At 49.3% G+C, this 19,839-nt stretch overlaps 1 protein-coding gene across 5 annotated transcripts in view; it reads left to right on the plus strand.

Annotated features, from left to right (window-relative positions):
- LOC105566599 (lachesin-like) overlaps positions 1-19,839 on the plus strand; it is a 39,160-nt gene that overhangs the window by 11,736 nt on the left and 7,585 nt on the right. For 4 of the 5 annotated variants that reach the window (XM_012020733.1, XM_012020735.1, XM_012020732.1 and 1 more), the window contains exons 2-4: positions 15,267-15,388; positions 17,866-18,154; positions 19,611-19,772. In XM_012020733.1, coding sequence (XP_011876123.1) covers positions 15,267-15,388; positions 17,866-18,154; positions 19,611-19,772 — 573 coding nt within the window. The remainder of the gene's footprint in view (positions 1-15,266; positions 15,389-17,865; positions 18,155-19,610; positions 19,773-19,839) is intronic. The other variant, XM_012020736.1, reaches the window with a different exon arrangement.

The following is a 19,839-nucleotide window of genomic DNA, read 5'->3' on the forward strand; positions in this document are numbered from 1 at the left end:
CTTGTACTTCATTCCGAGAATTTTTCAAAAAGATCCTCGTACCAATCTTGCAATTGGGAGGTCGCCGGTTACAATCAGTATTTCCGAGAACAATGCGTCGTGCGGAAGAAAAGGTGTGAACATATTACGAGGACCAGTTGGAGGGTCCTAGGAATTAAGTGTGTAGTGGCACTCGACAACGGCGTCATGCGTTTTTTAGATCCTTGGACGAACTTATCCGCGTGGTTTTTGTAAAATGAGTAAACTCGCAGTATTTTGCGAAGAACGGCTCATTTAAGGGCTCGTTTGGCACGTCGGTGTGAGATCCTACGCAATGTCCAAAGAAGAATTGGAACTGTCCACTTCACGCATGCCGCTTGTACTTCATTCCGAGAATTTTTCAAAAAGATCCTCGTACCAATCTTGCAATTGGGAGGTCGCCGGTTTACAATCAGTATTTCCGAGAACAATGCGTCGTGCGGAAGAAAAGGTGTGAACATATTACGAGGACCAGTTGGAGGGTCCTAGGAATTAAGTCTGCCGTGGCACTCGACAACGGCGTCATGCGTTTTTTAAATCCTTGGACGAACTTATCCGTGTGGTTTTTGTAAAATGAGTAAACTCGAAGTATTTTGCGAAGAACGGCTCATTTAAGGGCTCGTTTCGCACGTCGGTGTGAGATCCTTCACACTGTCCGAAGAAGAGTTGGAACTGTCCCATTCGCGCATGCCACTTGGGTTAATTCATTTCGAAAATTTGTCAAAAAGATCCCCGTACCAATCTTCCAATTGGAAGGTCGCCGGTTTGCAATCAGCATTTCCGAGAACAATGCGTCGTGCGGAAGGATCTGGTTTCATTACGCGCCTCCCGATCTAATTTTTTACGACCAGTCGTTTGCTCCTCGCTCCCATTATCGTCAGCTCGGGGTCATCCCACGTACACGGGAGCGCATGCTGTGGGGGAGAAGACGGTACGTTCGAAAATGCAGGGTTTACGTGTAGTAACGCGATGGTACGCGGCGGACAATGCGGCGGGGCCGGCGGAGAGCCGTGGGCGGGGGAGGGGGCGGAGAGAAGTCGGGGAAGAAGTTGAAATACGAGACAGGTGGTCGCTCCTATCAGATGCTCCCGTGCTCCACGGTAAGCCCTCGATGTCTACACCGGGACCCGTCTAATTCCTTCCTGGGAGATTTCCCCGATACGCCGCGGGACTCGGCCACGCGGACGAGTTAATGGAAAGAACCGTTAAACATTTTCACCGCGCGCCTCGCGTTTTGTCTCCCGCAACTTGTCAGCCGCGCGTTTTCGCATTAAATTCCCCCGTCGCGGCGCAACTTTTGTCGAGACGCCGCTCAATTTGCGCGCAGCAAAGGTACGTCCGATGGAAGTTTACCGCGCAGGGCGGCGACGGGGGCGGGGGGGAGGAGGTTTATTTCGCGGGACGAAAGGATTTCTCGCGTTGGGTAACCGTTTCGCTAAATTCTCGTGACATTCTCGAGCTTAAAGTCCCGTCGGGCCGCTTGTCACTTTGCCATCACCGTCGGTCGTCCGCGTCACACTCCGCTCTGGCCTCGTTACCCTCCCCCCCCCCCGCCCCTCTCCCCTCCCCGCGGCGCACGTCACACACATTCCATTTCGGTAATTGAGAAATCCTCCGTCGAGCGACCCTTTGTCTCGCGCGGATTTTAGTATCCGCGACTTCCGTTCGCTTCGACTTCCATAATGTATTGTTACGCAGATCCCGATGCTCCCGCGCAGCTTTTCCTTTAATTGCTTCGCTCCGGCGCTCCTTTCGCAGCCGGCGCTCGCCAAGTCGAGGTGTCTCAAAATGCGACGAGTTACTCGCGCAGCGACGTAAACGACGGGCTTCCCTTTATTCCCGTCGCCCTACGTGATCGCACGGGGCGAACTTCGCGCTGATACTCGACGTAATTGATTTTGCTTTGTAAGCGCAAAGGTAATTCACCGGTAACTCGCTTTCCAGGGTGAGAAGTCTCCCTTTCTCTCCCTCCCTCCCTCCCCCCCCCCTCCTCTCGAAACGCAGTCGCTGCGACAAAATCGTCACCTCCGGCGGCCGCGTGTCGAGCGAGACGTACGCGCGCGAGGGTTCGTTCGATTTACGGCACAACATTCTTCCTCGGCCGCCCGTGTACACCCTCGGCGGGCGAAGTCGCATTGAAAATTAGGACGGCAAATGCCGGACGTAGAGACCCTGTAATCGGAGACTGGCCGTAAGAGTTCGTCAAATTCCCGCGACGTACGATCGTAGAAGAGTGAGATGGCCTATGGTGTCTCTCTCACTCGCGGAAATTTGACGAACTCTTATGACCAGTCTCTGATTACAGGGCCTCTAGCCAGACGTAGAGACCCTGTAATCGGAGACTGACCGTAAGAGTCGTCAAATTCCCGCGACGTACGATCGTAGAAGAGTGAGATGGCCTGTGTGTCTCTCTCGCTCGCGGGAATTTGACGTACTCTTATGGCCAGTCTCTGACTGCAGGGTCTCTAGCCAGACGTAACGGCGTTCCGTCCTTACGTCGCGACGACGGCGTGCGGCATCCGGTGTAAGTGTCACGCGGGGATCCCGATTTACCAAAGCGCAGCGACGCGCGACGTAAATTTTTCCCCGTCGCTTAATCCACGTCCGGGCGCACAAGAATTTATTTCCGCCTACCGATCTATTCCGGCACGGCCGGATTTCTATATGGCATTTCCTGATATATCGAAGCGTCCGCCGTATAACTGGCACGTCGAAATTATGAGTTCCGCCGGCGCAATCTTTCAATTTCAGGCGCTGCGCCGTAACGCGGCCGGTAAAAATTCTTGTTTCTCGCGCTTTCCTTTTTTTTCCATCCTCGTTCTTGTCCTTTTTGCGCGCGCGTGCGCGCGCGCGCGCGGATCTCTCGCATCGGAATAATTAATGATGGACAGTAGACCGGGGACTGTTTTTGCGGGGCTATCGATTGCGACGGATATTCGCGCGTCGCGCTCTCGCGTGAAATATACGGCGATTCTCTCCCGTCAGACGCGGAACGTAATCTAGTGTTTAAAAAGTCGAATGTCTCGTGATTTACACGCCGGTTCCTGTATTCCCTGGAGGAGAGGAAGGGAGAGGAAGGGAGAGGCGTAGAACACAACGGCCGACGTCGCCGCGCGTTCACGCGCTCGCGCTCGCTCGCTCGCTCGCCCGCTCGCTCGCGCGCGAGAAGATTTGCGACGAGAGAAACTTTCCCGGGGAAAAGATTAAGGTGCTGGCATCCACTCCTCCATATCTTTAAACTCACTCGTCGCTTCTCCCGGCCCCTTTACGGCCCCTTAAAAAGATACTTCCCGAATACCCTCCCGCGCCCGTCCCGAAACTTTGTGTGATTAAACTTTTACGGGAATCTAAAATTAATTACTCCGGCCGAACTTATTTTTAAACGTAATTAAGTGCAGTCAGCGTAAAGAGGCGCCGAGTTTCGCGCCGACGGGAACCCGGGGGAGGCCCCTCTGTCTCTCGAGCGATCGCGAGGCGTGACCGAAACATCCCCCCCCCCTCCCCGCCGTATCGAATATAGCATATCGAGTCGCGCAATTACGCAAATAATTCCGTTGCGAACGAATCGATATTTCTCATCGTCGGGGCGGAAGGTGACGTCTCAATTTTACGCGCCCGCCCCGCCGTGTCAGACTAGCGGCTCGCGACCGCGATCGCGATCGCATCGGCGATTACGATTGGCTACGCGGCCATTAAAATTTGAAATGGCCACGGCTGGGGAAGTTACTTTGTAATGGTATCTGGTTACAGTGGCAGTTTTTTTTTCGCTAAAAATGTAACTAGTTACGGTTACACGTTACCGATTCTGAAAAGTAACGCGTTACAGTTACGGATACTCAATGAATAACGAATCGTTACTTTGCGGTTGCTTTCTTGAAATGAAAATAAAAATATCAAGTCTGCAGTTTAATTGTAAAGGCGTTTATGCGCAAATGCAAGAACTAATGCGATCTGTGGAGGTTTAAAATATGTATAAAGTAACTATTAATGTAAATGAGTTAAGTAACTATTAATGTAAATGAGTTAAGTAACTATTAATGTAAATGAGTTAAGTTACAGTTACAGATAGAGAGAAAGTAACGAAGCTGTGTCAGAGTTACGAAACAAAGGTAACTGTAACCGTAACTTCGTTACAAGTGACGAGTTACTTCCCAACCCTGGAAATAGCCAATCGTAATCGCCGATGCAGTCGCAGGCGCAGTCGCGAGTCTGAGGGCCTGAGCAGAAAGATCGTCGTAACCGTTTACGATTCTGTCGTAAGACTTAAGTTGGTGCCGGAACTCAACGCACAAAGAATCGTCGTAAATGCATGTCTCATTGATCGCATCGCACGGCAATGCAGAATGGCTGTCTTGTACTCTGAAGCTGAATCTACAATATACGCAGCAAGTCGTAAGCCGCAAGAAATTGACCAATCACAGTCAAATACGATAGGAATAATCGACCGCCATTGGCCGATTTCTTGCGGCTTGTGACTCGTTGCGTCTATTGTAGATCCAGCCTCAAGACAATCTTTTTGGGTTTTAAATCTTTGTCTTAAAGTAACTCACAATAACTGTCTTGTGTCTTCTAGCCTAAGGATCCAAAAGAATCTAAAGAACCTAATAAAACCTAATCTAAGAATACAAGGCAGCCATTCTGCTCAGGCCCTGATACGGGCATTAAGGCCGAATCAGACTAGCAATTGTCGACGCGGATTGGATTGGAATTGGCGATTGGCGATTGTCCTCTAGCCAATGAGAGTCGATGAAATCGCTGACCGCTTTGCTCATTGGCTAAAAGACAATCGCCAATAGCCAATCACAATCCAATCCGAGTCGGCAATCATTAGTCTGATTCGGCCGTAACAGACAGGTATCAAATCCATCCGCAAGACCCGACAGCTGATCCCGATCCCTTGACGATTATTTTCCACGAGATACGCTTTCTGCCGCCTCTCGCGCGCTGTTTGCACGCAGATCTACGACTGTTCGTTTTAATGCGTGTTTTATGGCACGCATTTTCGCGTTACACGCTTTTGCTTTTTATTCGATAGCCGCTGGAGCATTTTACATTCCCGTCTCGTGTAAACGGGGACGCTATCGTAATACGCATTCCCGCATCGAAATGGTGCATGTCGATGCGTGAACCGAGCCCGCCGCTTATCCGCGTCCACGTTTCCTCGTGCTCGAATCGCGATCCCGTCCGATAATGCGCCGACGAGCGATATCCCTTTCATGATTTTTGCAGATTAATTTAGATGTTGCGCGCGAGCGCCCGCGGCGCAAAGTGGACGGCGGAAAATTGTCCCGCGTCCCGCGAGTTTATCCGGCTACGTGGGGCGCGGGCATTTTTTTTTTATGCCAGAATAGCACGTTAAAATTTACGACGGCGAGACCGCGGTATTTGCACGGTCAACCGAGGACGCGCCGCCACGTTCATCCAGCGGCTCGTATTAAAAATGAATTAAAAGGGAGCGCTTTAGAATGAGTTTATCGATTCGGCGCGCGGGCATTGTAGGGATTGCGAGCGGACGATCGCGCGCGGGTCTCATTAGGTCGCCGTGCGTGACTGATAACAAGGGGTTGATCTTGCGACGCCCGTCGTCGGCTCGCCCGCTCCTCCCGCGCCGATAAATCAGTACGAAATGTGTAGGAATGGTTCGCTGGAGTGCCCGTGCACTCGAGCACGGCGGATCGAGTGGAAGCGCTTTTTATGCACGCCGACACCGGCGACGGGGAGCGTGGGGGGGGGGGGGGAGGCGGAGGGGCGAGTGATTTTGATTTAAAATCCGCGAGACAAATAGCCGCGCCTCCGCGTATGTACGTTTGTGTCAAATATCTGAAGAGAGTATATATCGAGCTAATCGTATTGACGTTACGTGAAATAAATTTGTCTACTTGTCTCATATAGTCTGATATTGTTCGCTGTCAAAGAGCGTTTTTCAAACATTTCATTCTCTCCTCGCATTAGATTTTCGTTCGTACGCGCCCAGGTCGTGGATTATCGGTGACATAATTGTGAGGGGGAGGGGGGGGGGATGAATTCACGCGAAAAAATATATCGGAAACGCGAGAAAAATTCTCCCTTGTGCAGAAGAGCTTCGCTTTCGAGAATGGACTTTTTTTTTAAGTTGCGAAACTGACGCGACGTTTTTCTCCGCGCATAAATTTTCCGTGCAATTTTCAACGGCGCTGCAGATCGATGAGTTTTATTCACTCGCTGTTTAAAACAAAGCACCTTGGCCATAATCGCGGGACACATTTAAATTGGATCCATCGAGTATAGAGACGCGCGGAAAGATTATATCGAGACGAAGAGCGTATTGGAGAGTTCTCTGTGCATGCTCGAGCGCTCGGAATTGAAGGGGCGACAATTTTCAACATATCCACTGACTCAAATGTAAATAGATATGGCATCCGGCTCAAGTGTGCATCGCGAGTGCGCTTAAAGCGCGCTTCAGTAGTCAAGGCCCTCAATTCTTCAATCGCTCTGCTCCCTCGCGCTCGCGTTTTTTACCGTTTTCACGTTTCAATGAATACGTCATGGTACGCGCGTGTACGTGATTTCCACCGGAACACGTACCCGGGGTAGAACGTGAAAAACTCGTGACTTGGTAGTCACTTTAACGCCCCTTCTCTCTCGACGCCGTCCACTTTGATGCCGTCGCGATCGCCGGTTCTGCACCCACGGTGTTTAACGACAACTCATAAGCCGCGAAACTGAGTGCTCGCGAATTGTCGGCGGGTCGTCGAGATCGCACGTTCCGCACGGCGCACCGCAGAAACACAAGGCGTGACGGAAACCGCGATGAATCTCAATAACATTTGCGGTCTCGCGTATACGCGGCGGGAGATAAACGCGACGTTTCCTTTCGAAGCACTTACGGTCGTGAAAATTCCCATTCATCGATGTTGTTTTGATTGAAAGCTCGCGCAAATCCCAAGCGTAAAATATCATCAGTGCTAGTGAAACTTGAGCGTGTTGTTGCGGAGAGCCGATTTTTCAGACACGCTCGATCGTGCTCAATGGATTTGTCCACCCTCCCGATCCCCTCGCCCGCCGCCGTCGTTGAATGACAAGCGTTTTTCCGAGTTTCCGGCATGAATGACACCGGCGTGAAATAATATATACACGTCGCTGGGGAATCGGGTTTGAAATTCGTTTTCCTTCGCCGCCTCGTCGCGTATCGTCTCTCTCGCGGCCCTCGCCCTCGGCTCAAAATGCCGCAGAGAACTCGTTGGCGGGGACGACGAGCATTTTTCCGAACGGGGGGCGTTCCAAAGATATACGCCGCTGCCCCGGCGAGCGCGTTCGCCGCTCGATATCGCCGTGAAAAATATTACGTTTACCCAAGTTGGGCAGTTTCGGCGCACGGTCGAGCACCGCTGTAGTAACACAGGGTAGTAATAGGGGAATTTTATTTGGCCGAGAAGGGGCGCGGACTTATTTCGAGGCGTTGAACCAACGCGCCAACTCCCGACCCTCCCCGCCACCGCCGCCGCCACCGCCACCGCCGCCCGGAACGTTCTGTTTCGCGCGCATATCGTACCGCGCCTCAAACTTTGCTAATTTCTTGAAACTCGGAAACTTTCGCGGGTTACTCGATACTCTTAATTCACTTCCGCGAGTTTAAACATCCCCTCGCATTTAACCGCAGCACGACGTAGCAATTCAATAAACAAGTTTCGCGATACAAGCGGGGGCGCCCTATCCTTTGATTCCTCCTCGCGCACAGGCCCGAGAGCCGCGCGTTCGAAGATTAATTAAGTACGGGTCTCGATGCACGCCGTCGTTAGCGAGCAGATTGCATATCGACGTTTGCGCAAGTATAGCTGTGCACCTCGGAGACCGGGAAAACAAGGTCGGCGTTCAGCCAACTCTCCGTCATCGCGCGCTCGAGGAGACGGACGCGGATCCGCGAGAGAAGCTGCCCTTGTTAAAGGTCCATCGCTCCCACGCTTAAGATGAGCTCGTTAAAAGACGACACGGTGTACGATTGAGTAGACGCATCCGTCAATTCGTTGCGACGAGACCCAACGATGTCGCGGCGGCGGCGGCGCGTCGAAGATTAATACGTCGCGTAATCGACGCCGCGGATGATCGAAAATTAATTGCTAATAATTGCGGCTAATGGAAAACCCATCGAATGGAATGCCGGTCGCGGATTGTATCCGGATTTCTAATCTCTACCAGAAAATACCGTATCGGAGGTATACGATTCGCAAACACCGTCACTCGCTTTGTAATTCAATCGAGAGCTTATTCAACCTGTAATTACCCAGAGCGTATACTTTTTGTTTACGAATGCCCTCCCTCCTTTCTCCCTTTCTCTCCTTCTCTCTCCCTGAGGGAGAAAACGACCTCGAAACTTTTCTCCGATATAAAGAGATCGTTTAGGAAGTTCCAGTTTTCAGTGTTTCGTCCACTGCGCTCTCGACTCGCTTTCGCGAGTTTTTTTCGAAGCGTTTCCCCGACATACGGTCAGTGAATTTTAAGATAAACATTTGTTGTTTTCGTACAACTGATAGACTCTTTGCTTGCCGCATAGGGAGAAATATTAATTTTCTTTTTTCAGAGCGTGTGCCTTACAGGCGAGATTTTAGAGATATTTTATGAAAAAATCAAGTCTTTTTCTGTACTTTTGAGAAAATAAGATAAAGATTGGAAAGTTAATACTATTATTTCATCTTAAACTCGCATTTCAACGATGTTGCCGTTGAATTCACGAGCGGGATTTACCACAAACACGCACGCAGAATGCTCGATAGATTAAAAACGATGCACATAAAAACATAATATATCTCATGTTCTATTTCAAGAAACACTTGCTATTGTAAAAGAAAATTTTTACAACTAACTCGTTCAACGATCTCGATTATTCCCTGTTCTCCTAAACAGAGTACTGCGAATTTTCTGATAAGTCGAATTGAATTAATTATAGTGCGTCGCAGTCTGAAACTACCCAAGCCCAGAAATATTATAATAAGACGACATCGAACCGTTCAATTTTCAAAATAGATTTTCTGAAAAAAAATTCTAAACTATACACGAGTAGTTTTTATCCGAAACTTATTCCTTCACGTTCAAATCATTACGTGCTCGATTGTATCAGCGATAGGAGATTACCCTGTATCGACTTGTAAATGAATGTTGGAGCGATCGCGTATAGGAAGATTTAATTATCCGAACACTTTGTGGCGGTTTTATGGCGGGTTCGCCGCGTCCCGCGAAAATCAAGAGAAACTTGGAACGTCGAGGAGAGAACCTGTTGCGAACGCAGCCAGGCTATTCGACGCGTGTACATATGATGCCATATATGTACACGATATCGAACTGGCGCGCCCTTCCAAATGCGAGCGTTGTTAACGTTCTGATAGAGGCCGTTATGGAGAAACGCGCGATTAGCTTTGGCTCTTTCTGCCAAGTCACGGGGATTCCGTCAAAAGGCGACGCGTACTTGTGTGTTTTCGCGCCGGGAAACATCGTCGCTCGTCTCAAGTATTGCTTTTGCGAATAAAATTGGTTAACATTTAACCAGAAAATAGAAAACCGGGCCTTTGTGTTATTATCTAAGAAAAGACAGAGAATCGATTAACCTCTGTTGACCAGAAGTTCGTCGATTCTCCATCATTTTCTATGTTATTATCTAAGTAGAGACAGAGAATCGACTAGTCTCTGATTAATAATTAACCAGAAAATGAGATACCGGGTCGTAGATAATAAGGGTTTCTTATTTTCTGGTTAACTGTTAACCAGAAGTTAGACGACTCTCCATCTTTTTTTGTATTATTATCTATGGAGGGACAGATAGTCGACTAGTCTCTGGTTAACAGTTAACCAGAAAAGGAAAAACCGAGCCTTAGGTAATAGTCCTGGTTTCTTATTTTCCGGTTAACTGTTAACCAGAAGTTAATCGACTCTCCATCCTTTTCTGTATTCTAGTCTAAGAATAGACGGGTAGTCGACTAACCTCCGGTTAACATTTAACCAGACAATGAAAGACCGGGCCTTAAAGTCGCGGACGGGATTTACGAAAAACGACAAGGATCCCGACGCGGTGGGAATCGCTCGGCGCGACGACAGTGCTTCGCGGTTCTCCGAGCCACGAGATTATCGTGGCGTTAATTTTTCGTAATGAACAATCTCCCGAGTGCCTTTTTATTATATTAGCGAGAAACACCGGAGATTATATCTTTCGAGAGACGAATCTAATCTCTGAACGGAGTCGCCGAAGAGCGAGTTACTCGGGAATTGGCATAATAATCGGAAGTCCCATCCAAGTTCCATCGAACTGTTCTCGCGCGCGCGTCATCCGCGCTCCAATCCGCTTATATATCGCTTGTACATCGATATATCAGGTTGTTCAGGAACTCGGAGTATGCTTATCAATTGTTAGTATCATCGCTCACGGGTATCCCATCGCCAGCTGTAGCTGCGCGTCACGAAATCGCTCATATCCAGATAATTCGCGAAGTGACTCGCGTTTCTATTCGGCGGGCAGATGAACGCATTAACATTAACACGCTCGAATACAGAGACCAAGGAGTCGCGATGCAAAATGTCGGATTATCTATTTTCCTCTTTATAGCGACAAATGGATAATTTTTGAACGACTGACATGGGAAAACAAGTTAAAAGCGTACAAATATAATTCTTCTACACGTAAAGCCTTCACACACACATACTTTCCGTGAAACGTAACAGTAAGGTTACATTTTACGGAAAGTGTGTGTGAAGACCAGTTTCCAAAAAAAAAAGATTATTATTATACAAGTTAAAGAATAAATAAACTTCAGTTGTCTTTTTTAAACTAGAATGATTGTGACGTGAATTGGCAATGTATGACAGCAGCACATCAAGTACAAAGTTCGCTCCGTAGCGAACAAATAATTGAGAAACTGTCCATTAGGCTATTTACACGGACGCCAGGATTAACTCGTGTCTTCTAAATAAAATATGACATGTTCCCCTGTTGATCGAAATTCATCGCGCTGTCAAGGATCACAATGAAAGAACTTTATTAACTGTCCCGCTTTCCGACATAATCTTCTCGAAAACGTGTCTTTGTACGAAAGAATTCCATCGTACATTTAAATCTGCCCATTTTTTCGTACGCAGATGCATCCGACTGCGTCACCAATAACAGACCACTCTATACGTGCCCGTGCACGTAGCATACACGAGCGAAAGTAAAAATTTGTTACATGTATACGTACATATCTATATATGTACAATATATATGCACGTATGCATATATATTTATACAAATACGAATACGTGTGCGCGCCCCCGCGTACGTATACGTACGTTGAGACGGAGGAGGATCCCTTCGCGTGCCGGTCTCGCTTAAGAGAATTTCATATTTAGAGCCGTCTGCCTGCGCGGTGTACTCGGAGATTGGAATATTCCTGAGATGTCTGAAGTTTCATGAGAAGTTTATACGCGCACTTGAACATGCACATACATGTACATCGAATACACGCGAGAGATTTATAGTTCTTGCGCCCTTCATTAGCTCGGAAATCACTGTGCGACGTTTAATAATAACTTCCGCTACGCGTTACACGAGCTGAATCGTCCCGCGTTCCTCGCGGCGATTTACAGCGGACGGCGCTATTCTTCTCGACTTCAGCGGGGCCCCTTTTCGCCCCTCTAACTTCCTAATCGTTTTCATTTATGTCTCGAGTAGGCGCGCTAACTTTTTATCGCCGAGCTTCGGCCAAACGCAACCCACGCTGGTCGGGCACGAAGCGAAAACGTGCCTCGCGATTTTCCACAATCGGCCGCTGCACGGAGAGAATTTTCTCTTCAAATTTACCCTGAAAATCGGGTCATCGTGGGGCATTTTGAAGAGCCATATGGGGGAGCTTTTGAAATTTTTCCATACATTCTTATTAGTAAAATGCATACAAAGTATAATTATTACTAGAATGTATGATAAAATTTCAAAAGACTGTCACGAGATTCTTTGCAGTGTCACGTTGACCCACGATCGCGTGATTTTCAGGATGAATTTTTAGAAAAAATTCTCTCCGTGTATAAAGGCCTGTGTCCGCAATACTAAAACTTGGGCCAAGTAAAATTTACCCTGAAAATCGTGTCATCGTGGAACATGTTGAAGAACCATATGAGTCTTTTTTTTGAAATTTTATCATACATTCTGTTAGCAAAATGTATACAAAGTATAATTATTACTAGAATGTATGATAAAATGTCAAAAGACTCCCACAAAAGATTCTTTGCAATGCCACGTTGACCCACGTGATTTTCAGGATAGATTTTAAGAAAAAATTCCCTCCGTGTATAAGAGCCTGTGTCCACTATGCTGGAACTTGGTCCAATCAACTTGCGGCTATGCCATAAAAGCTGCAAGTTGATTGGCTCCACATTCTCTCGAGAAACTAGAAGTTGGACCAAGTCCCAGGCATCGTGGACGCAGGCCTTAAGACGGCACTTGTACTTTCATGTCCCGTGCACCGCGAAGACACTCGTGCGATACGTCCCAGATTTATAAGCCCGTGATTTCCAGCGGAACGTACCGCGCGGCCTCTCCTCGCGATACGAGCAAATCGATCGCGGATGGGAAACAAGAGATCGCTGAAGGAGCGTTTCCTTTCGCGGCGCGGGCAGAAATCGGCCGCGTAGAAAGAGCACGTGTCAAAAATCCCGCCCAGACTCGCACGGCCCTCGGTAATCTTCTCGTATCAATATGTATTTATCGAGATACGTGCCGTGCCTGGAATTTGATTTCCACCGACTTTTCCGCCGGCGTTCGTTTGAGGCGAGAAAATGATTGCGGTACGCGACGACCGTATTGATTCCCTGCCTTGACTCCATTTTGAGATACTCGAGGTAAGAAATGATGTAAGAAGGGAAACGAGAGGTAGAGAAAGCGAGAGAAAGCGCGAGAGAACGAGAGAGAGAGAGAGAGCGAGGGAGGTGAAGGAGGGCGAGGGAGAACGCCGGAGAATTGCAAAATGTCGAGGATGATTGATTATTTTCCCTCTTGGTTATCGGCGTTAGCGAAAAGCGCGTGATGTAGCGGGGACGGGTCTGTTATTATTCGAGAGTCACCGCGCGCGCGGACGCCGACGAGCTATCAAAAGTTAACGCTGTTAACGCGATAGGACGCGGCGATAAGCGCGTTTCATTTCCGCGCGTTCGCGCCAATTTCGCGGAATGCGTGCGGCCCGGTCGAGGGTGCTCGCACCGCGAATTTCTCGGATTTGCGCGTCCTCGCGCGATCGCGCGAGGATCAGCGGGTCGGGCCGGCGCGGGTCCCGGTGCCAAGTAAGTTGCGCGCTATAAAAATGCAAAGAACGTCTGGCCGCTGATTGCCTCGAATAGGGCGAGGGTACACTTTAATTTTCAAACTCGCCGCGGGAGGTGATATATCCACGTCCGTTTCGAGGAACGAAACTGGAGCGTAAATATGCGGACGTTGCCCGCTACCATTAAAAGTCTCCCTCGACATATTACGTTTGTTAAATATTGGGCGACGGGGGGTTCGCCGAGCTAACTTTAATAACTAATTCACTTGATTAATGTTAATTCGCTTTAATCTAGATGTTTATTGTACTCTACAGTTTTTTCTCCCCCCCCCCCCCCCCCCCCCTCGCCCTACAACTCGCCGGTCCAACCCAGTCACGTATCATCGCCCTTCTCACGCCGTTCTCCGTTACGTAACATTTTTCTCGCACGATACACTTTTGTTCTTGGGGAAAAATATGTTTCCGGGCGCGAAATAAATAAAACTATACCATCGCGGGAACGCCGTTTTCCACGATAACCAAAATTGAATCGCGTTGCCGCGTTACAGGACACGCAAAGATATTTTAAGATAACGCGAACGGCGAGAAATTCGGCGCTTTCCTCTCCTTCCCCCCCCCCCCCCCCCCCCTCCGTCTTCTCCCGACTGGTACATCCATCCGCGTCCTGCCGAGAATTCGGGTCGTTCGCTCGGTTCACAAAAGAGCGCGAGTTTCCGCACCGGTGTGGCGTGGCGCGACCGTCTTCCTTTTTTTCCTCTTTTTACGACGACAGGGATGCCGCAGCTACTGTCTAATCTGGCAGCTCGTTTCATTTCCCCGGCGATTTGTCCCGCGGTGCCACCTCGGAAACGTTAAATCCGTGGAGGCAATTTGGATATTGCCTACGTCGGGGGTAGTTTCTGTTGGTCGAGTGGAAGTAGCGATGCAAAATGCACGGAAACTGCGAAAGCGAGGGGGGGAGAGGGAGAGAGAGGAGGAGAGAAAGGGCCCAGGACAGTCGGTTGATAAAGCGAAATAAAGACGATCGTTCGCGCGGGGAAAAAAATAATTAAATTCGAACGGCGCCCGCCTCTCCCGCTCGCCTCAGTCGCCTCCTTTCTCTTTGATTCCGAGTTATATCTCCGCGCGCGCTATATCTCGCGCGTTAGAGCCGTGACAAGGCGAGTCGGGAGATGATAGAGTACGGTCGTAATACTTTTGTTAAAAGATGGATATCTACTTCTCCTGCACGCGCGCGCACAAAAGGCGCGCGCGGGGTGCTTATTTATCGAGTATTCGTGCCGCGTCACGTAGAACGGCGTCAGATAAAAAGGTCGAAGCCCACGCTGTATCGCGAGCAAGAATTTCACGTACGGGGGTGCCGAACCGCCCGAAGTTCGTCGGCGCGTCGCGGCGCCGAGGCGTCCCTAAGTTTGCCGCAACTTTGGACCACTTGACATTATCTGTTTAGGGATGTCGTAATCCACCAACAGGCGTGTGAATAAGCGGCGATAATTAGCTACCCTCGCGATAGTGCTTAAGAAACTTTGGGACACTTGACAACGTGCACTTACACATTACCGCCGTCGACGGCGACGGCGGCGACGGCGGCGGCGGCGGCGTGGCCGGTCGAAATATTTTCAAAAGAGATTTCACTGTCGCCCGTAATGAATAGGGTAACGATAAAATTTTCACCCTCCAATATTTTTCCATTAATCTCTCGCCGGCGCGCGGTGGGCGAGGCAAAAGTAGGGGGACGACGTTAAATTATTACTCATTGTCGATCGCGGGCATAAAGTTATCTCGGTTATCTCGTGTAACCGTGTATATTGTATGTAATTATATACACGGGGTGAAAATACATTTCGTAGTCTTTTGAATATAATTTAGAGGGAGAGAGAGAGAGAGAGAGAGAGAGAGAGAGAGAACTCGCGGCGAGAGATGACCCAGTTCCCTCTCGTTAAACCAAATCGAGGTCTTTCGTTTGTTACAAGTCAGTCAAAATGAATGTTTCAGACTCGACGAGCAGTGCCACGGGCCCGCTTTTCGTAACGCCAGTTGGGAATCAGACCGCCGCGATTGGTCGCGAGGTCGTCTTCTCCTGCAGCGTTCGCAACATAAGCATTCGCAAATACAAGGTAATGAAACGGGCGGGCGTAAACACGAACGGGCTACGCGGATTAAATTCGCACGCATTTGATGGCGTGTCGATGGTACTTATCCCATAATGGGATTTCAACTGCGCCGACCAGCCGCGTTTGGAATACCGAAGAGCCGTTTTTATGATCGTTTGACTCTTCCGTTAGCTTCTCGTACGGCACTAAAAATTCCGATCTCGTGGTTTACGGACGAATCCCATCGACGCGAGAGCTCAAATTAAAAAAAAAAAAACACCCAAAACCCACTCGCTTAAACGCAGCGCGCGCGCGCGCCGGCTGTCGGCGTGGCCGTGCGCGGATTTGCTCTGCTCGCGACGGTGAACGGGAGAATGTGCGAAAGCCGCGCGCGGCAACGATGATAGAACGCATCGTAGCAAATGTCAACCGTCCTGATATCGCAAACGTAAGGTCACGTAGCGTTCGCCGGGGACGTGCCACGCGGCGAAATTGAATTGCCGCGGGTGAAAAATTTGCTATAGAAGTAACTCGCCCTTCTGTCCCGCGCCGACGCGCGCGCTTAATCTTCATATCGTGCCGCGGCCCCGCCATCAGAAGTGATATAAGATAGAGAGCCAAACACGCGGGAGGAGTGAAACAAATCGCGGTGCGGATCGAGTCAAGTTGAGTCCGCCAGCCGGGGGGAAGTCGTCCCGAAGCCCGTCACGCGGGAGACGAGGCGACAAAGAGGTTCGTTCCTCTATTCGTCGCGGCGGAGGACATGGAATTCGCGCGCTTCCTCCCATTGTATCCGCCATGAAGCCTGTATCAGGGGGACCGAACTCCCGTAATCAGAGTGGGCCGACATTTTTGAGAAATATTCGTTCCGATAAGAATCGCTGGAAGCGCTGTCAACGGACCAATCATAATTGAGAATTATGGCAGCCATTGGTCAACTCGTTTACTGCTTACGTCTTATTGCTTAAAGCCGTTTGTGTGCCACGGCTCTCTCGCTTAGAATGCCGAGCGGCGTGAACGTTTTTACTTGACCTAATTGGGAAATTTTTGACTTTGTTCACTTATGCGGGGTCTACAATGAGAGTCGCATTGTAGACCCCGCATAACTGGTGTAACTCAACGCAGTAGGTCGCTAGTAATTTTCGTAAGTTCCAGAATTCGACCCCCAGATAACAACGGTCGTACGCTGTATCTACGAGCCAGCGAGATCAAGATCGGTAAACTCATGAGCGAATCCTTAATCCGTTTATGCGACGGCAGCGTTACAAGTGGCAAAATTTTGATTCACGAACTTGCAATAACAGGCTTGTTTTCTGTTCCTGCACTGGTGTGAATCAGTGCAGTAAGCTAGAATGAGAGCAAATAGACACATGTTACTCTAATTTATTGCACTAGTTCGCCATTGTAGCAACAGGAAACAAGCCTAATGTCGGCCCATGTTCGGTGACGTAATCAAGCCTAGTTCGGTCTCCTTATACAGGCTTCACGGTATCCGCTAATCCGCCGAGGTCATCCTCTCTCCCGATAACACCGGACTACATCTAGCGATTAATCCCGCCATCGGAATATATTTCCCGGAAAATGTAACAAAGTGAGACGGACGGAGAGTCGTTTAACGAAGCGAGTGTCACCGGTGTCGACAGACTTGATCCGCGAAGCGCTCTTAATAGTAATAAGAGATAATGTACCGTCTCTAAGAGGAAAACGGCCATACTCCGGGCGGACGGGGCTGAATTAAGATAAGCCCGATGGCCCCCGATGCTAAGTCTAAGTTAAGACTGGTATTTACCACCAAATCTCTCGCGCTATTCGCGCACGCTTACCCATGATACCGCGTAACCGTTTCACGCCGTCCCATACAATACCCATCGATTGTCCGAGGGAGAATCGCGCTCGCGGAATATTATTTTCTTTTGTGTTTCGTTCCTTTTTGTCCGGGGAAACGCCGATCTATATTCACGAATACATTTCCGTAATCACTCGCAAACATCTTGCTCAAATCCCTCCGATCGTTTTGCGCTTGCCATTACGCCGTACTGCGTTTTTTTTATGTATTATTTCTGTTAACGTTAATTAAAACTTATCGCTATCAGCGCGTACGAATCTCTCTCTCTCCCTCCCTCTCTCTCTCAGCGCGCACATTTGAAATCTGAAATACATAAATATTATTTCACTGTCCAAGGTAGAGTTAATTCACATAACTTTGTTTTATTTTTGTTGCGCAATCTTTTTTCCGCCCCCTCTTCCTCCCTCAACTTCTTTTTTCACGTCGCGTCGTCTTACTCCAAGTTTAATTTATACTTTCTTGTAATTACTCCGCGACTAGTTTCCGCGCGACTATTGCCCGCAATTTCTCTCCCGTGTATCTTTGGCTGGGGGGAGAGGGGGAGATCGTCTTACAGAACATAAGGAAATACCGTCATTCACGCTCGATCGATACCCCATTCGAGAGAATGACAGCTGCATTCGCGTTGCGTCACGTAGCGGGGCGGGCTTTCCAGGTTGGCTGGCTGCGCACCTCGGACCAGACGATTCTCTCGATTCACACCAGGATCGTGACGCATAATGCGCGCATCACGGTCACCTACGAAAGCGGGGCGAGCTCCGGGTCCGCCGGCGCGTCCGGCGGTGCCTCGGGGGTGACCGGAAGTAGCCAGGCCACGGAGGAAATCGTCGACGGCACGTGGCGCCTGCATATTCGCCAGCTGAAGGAGACCGACAGGGATTGTTACATGTGCCAGATCAACACTAGCCCGATGATATCCCAGCTCGGTTGCCTCGACATACACGGTAAGTGTTTGTCTCTTATCTCCTCCGTCACGGCCGCATCCTGGCCCTCGCGGCGGCGGCGGCGGCGGCGGCGCAAATCTTGCGTATAATACACTTCGGCCCGCGATTGTAAATCCCAGTTAAGTGCAACTCTGAGCCCGGACTCGCGCGATACTCGCCAACTTTCGCGAATGCGCATTGTCCTTAACTGTGGTACCGAGCGCGCGTTAACCATGGGCGATTGCCTTTGTTTTAACACGCGGATTCAGATATCGAGAGCGAGGGCCGTGGTTGGCGGGACGATTACAATAGTAACGTTTCAACCTTTATACTCGTCGTCTATATATTTCATCGGTCCGACGCGTTAATAATACTCGGGGGGGGGGAGAATTTTCTTTTGAAATTTATCCTGAAAATTATATGTTCGTGGGACAACGCGGCACTTCGAAGAACTTGATTTCACCGCATCACTGGTACTTAATTATATGTGGTACACATTTTCCTAGTAAAGTTGTTCAAAATGCCACGCTGTCCTCTCCGTGTATGAAACATAACTCTGGACAACTAACGACCGATATTTATTTGTCGTGCCATGGACACGCGCGGAACTTTTTCGGATTTCGATCGGAATTGTTCCGTTTTTTCCCCCGGAAAACACAATAGAAATCTAGGAAATAACTAAACAACCCCGATTCGAATCCGTTCCGAAAAGTTTCGCGATACGTGAGGAGTTACCTTCGCTACGGTACAATACTGAGCCAATTTAATTACGCGCATTACGGAACATAATTGATGTTGAAAATTTAAGATCGCCAGGAATTTAATACGCGAACTCGCCCCCTGTATCTCTGCGTTGTTCCGAAAATTCTTTACAATATTAATCCTAGCGATAATTATTTCGTTAACGAATTGTATGCCCTTTCATTTCTCGCCGCGCCCCCGTACACCCCCGCCCGAAAAATATCAATTTTAATTATGCTCCTCGAGCATCAAAGACGACGTCGCAAACTCCATCTAAAAAGTAATGCATAACATTAATGTTACTTAAACGTCTGCTTAAGGAGCGGACGCAAATCGATACGCGAGGAATGGTGCACGGGGAACATTACGTATGCAAAACTTTTGAGTTTATGCCCGAACGGACAAACCGAACGGCCGAAGAGCGCGTACGCCAAAGTATAACACAAAAGAGCTGCCCGATAAAATTACCTCCCCTTTCTCGCCCCCGTCTCAAACATCCTACTTAGGTGGACCCCGTTCTCTCCCCCGCTATCTCTCCCCCCCCCCCCCCCCGGTCCTATCTCGACCCACGCCGTAAACGCGCCTCGAGGATGCTCGTTCTTTCAAAGACGTTCCAGCGAAGTGCCGGTTTTACGTAATGACTTTCATAAAGTACTCGCGCAAAGGGGGGGGGGGGGGGAAGAGGGAGGACAGGTGGCAGTTGCCAATTTACCGGTACGACCCGTTTGCCCCGCAGTGCCGCCCGACATCGTTTACGGGGGTGACACCAGCGCCGATTTGGCAGTGGCGGAAGGTGACAACGCGACCTTGAGCTGTCGCGCGACGGGACACCCACCTCCGAGAGTGTCCTGGCGGAGGGAGGACGGAGAGCCCATCGTCATAAGGTCTTCCACGGCGGGTAAGAGAACGTCGTCGAATGACAATTGAAATAACTTTAGAATGTGAATCACCAGTGAATGTTCAAC

This window comes from Vollenhovia emeryi, unplaced genomic scaffold, assembly GCF_000949405.1.
Source record: "Vollenhovia emeryi isolate VEMERY1.0 unplaced genomic scaffold, V.emery_V1.0 DF939144.1, whole genome shotgun sequence".
Classification (NCBI taxonomy): Eukaryota; Metazoa; Arthropoda; class Insecta; order Hymenoptera; family Formicidae; genus Vollenhovia; species Vollenhovia emeryi.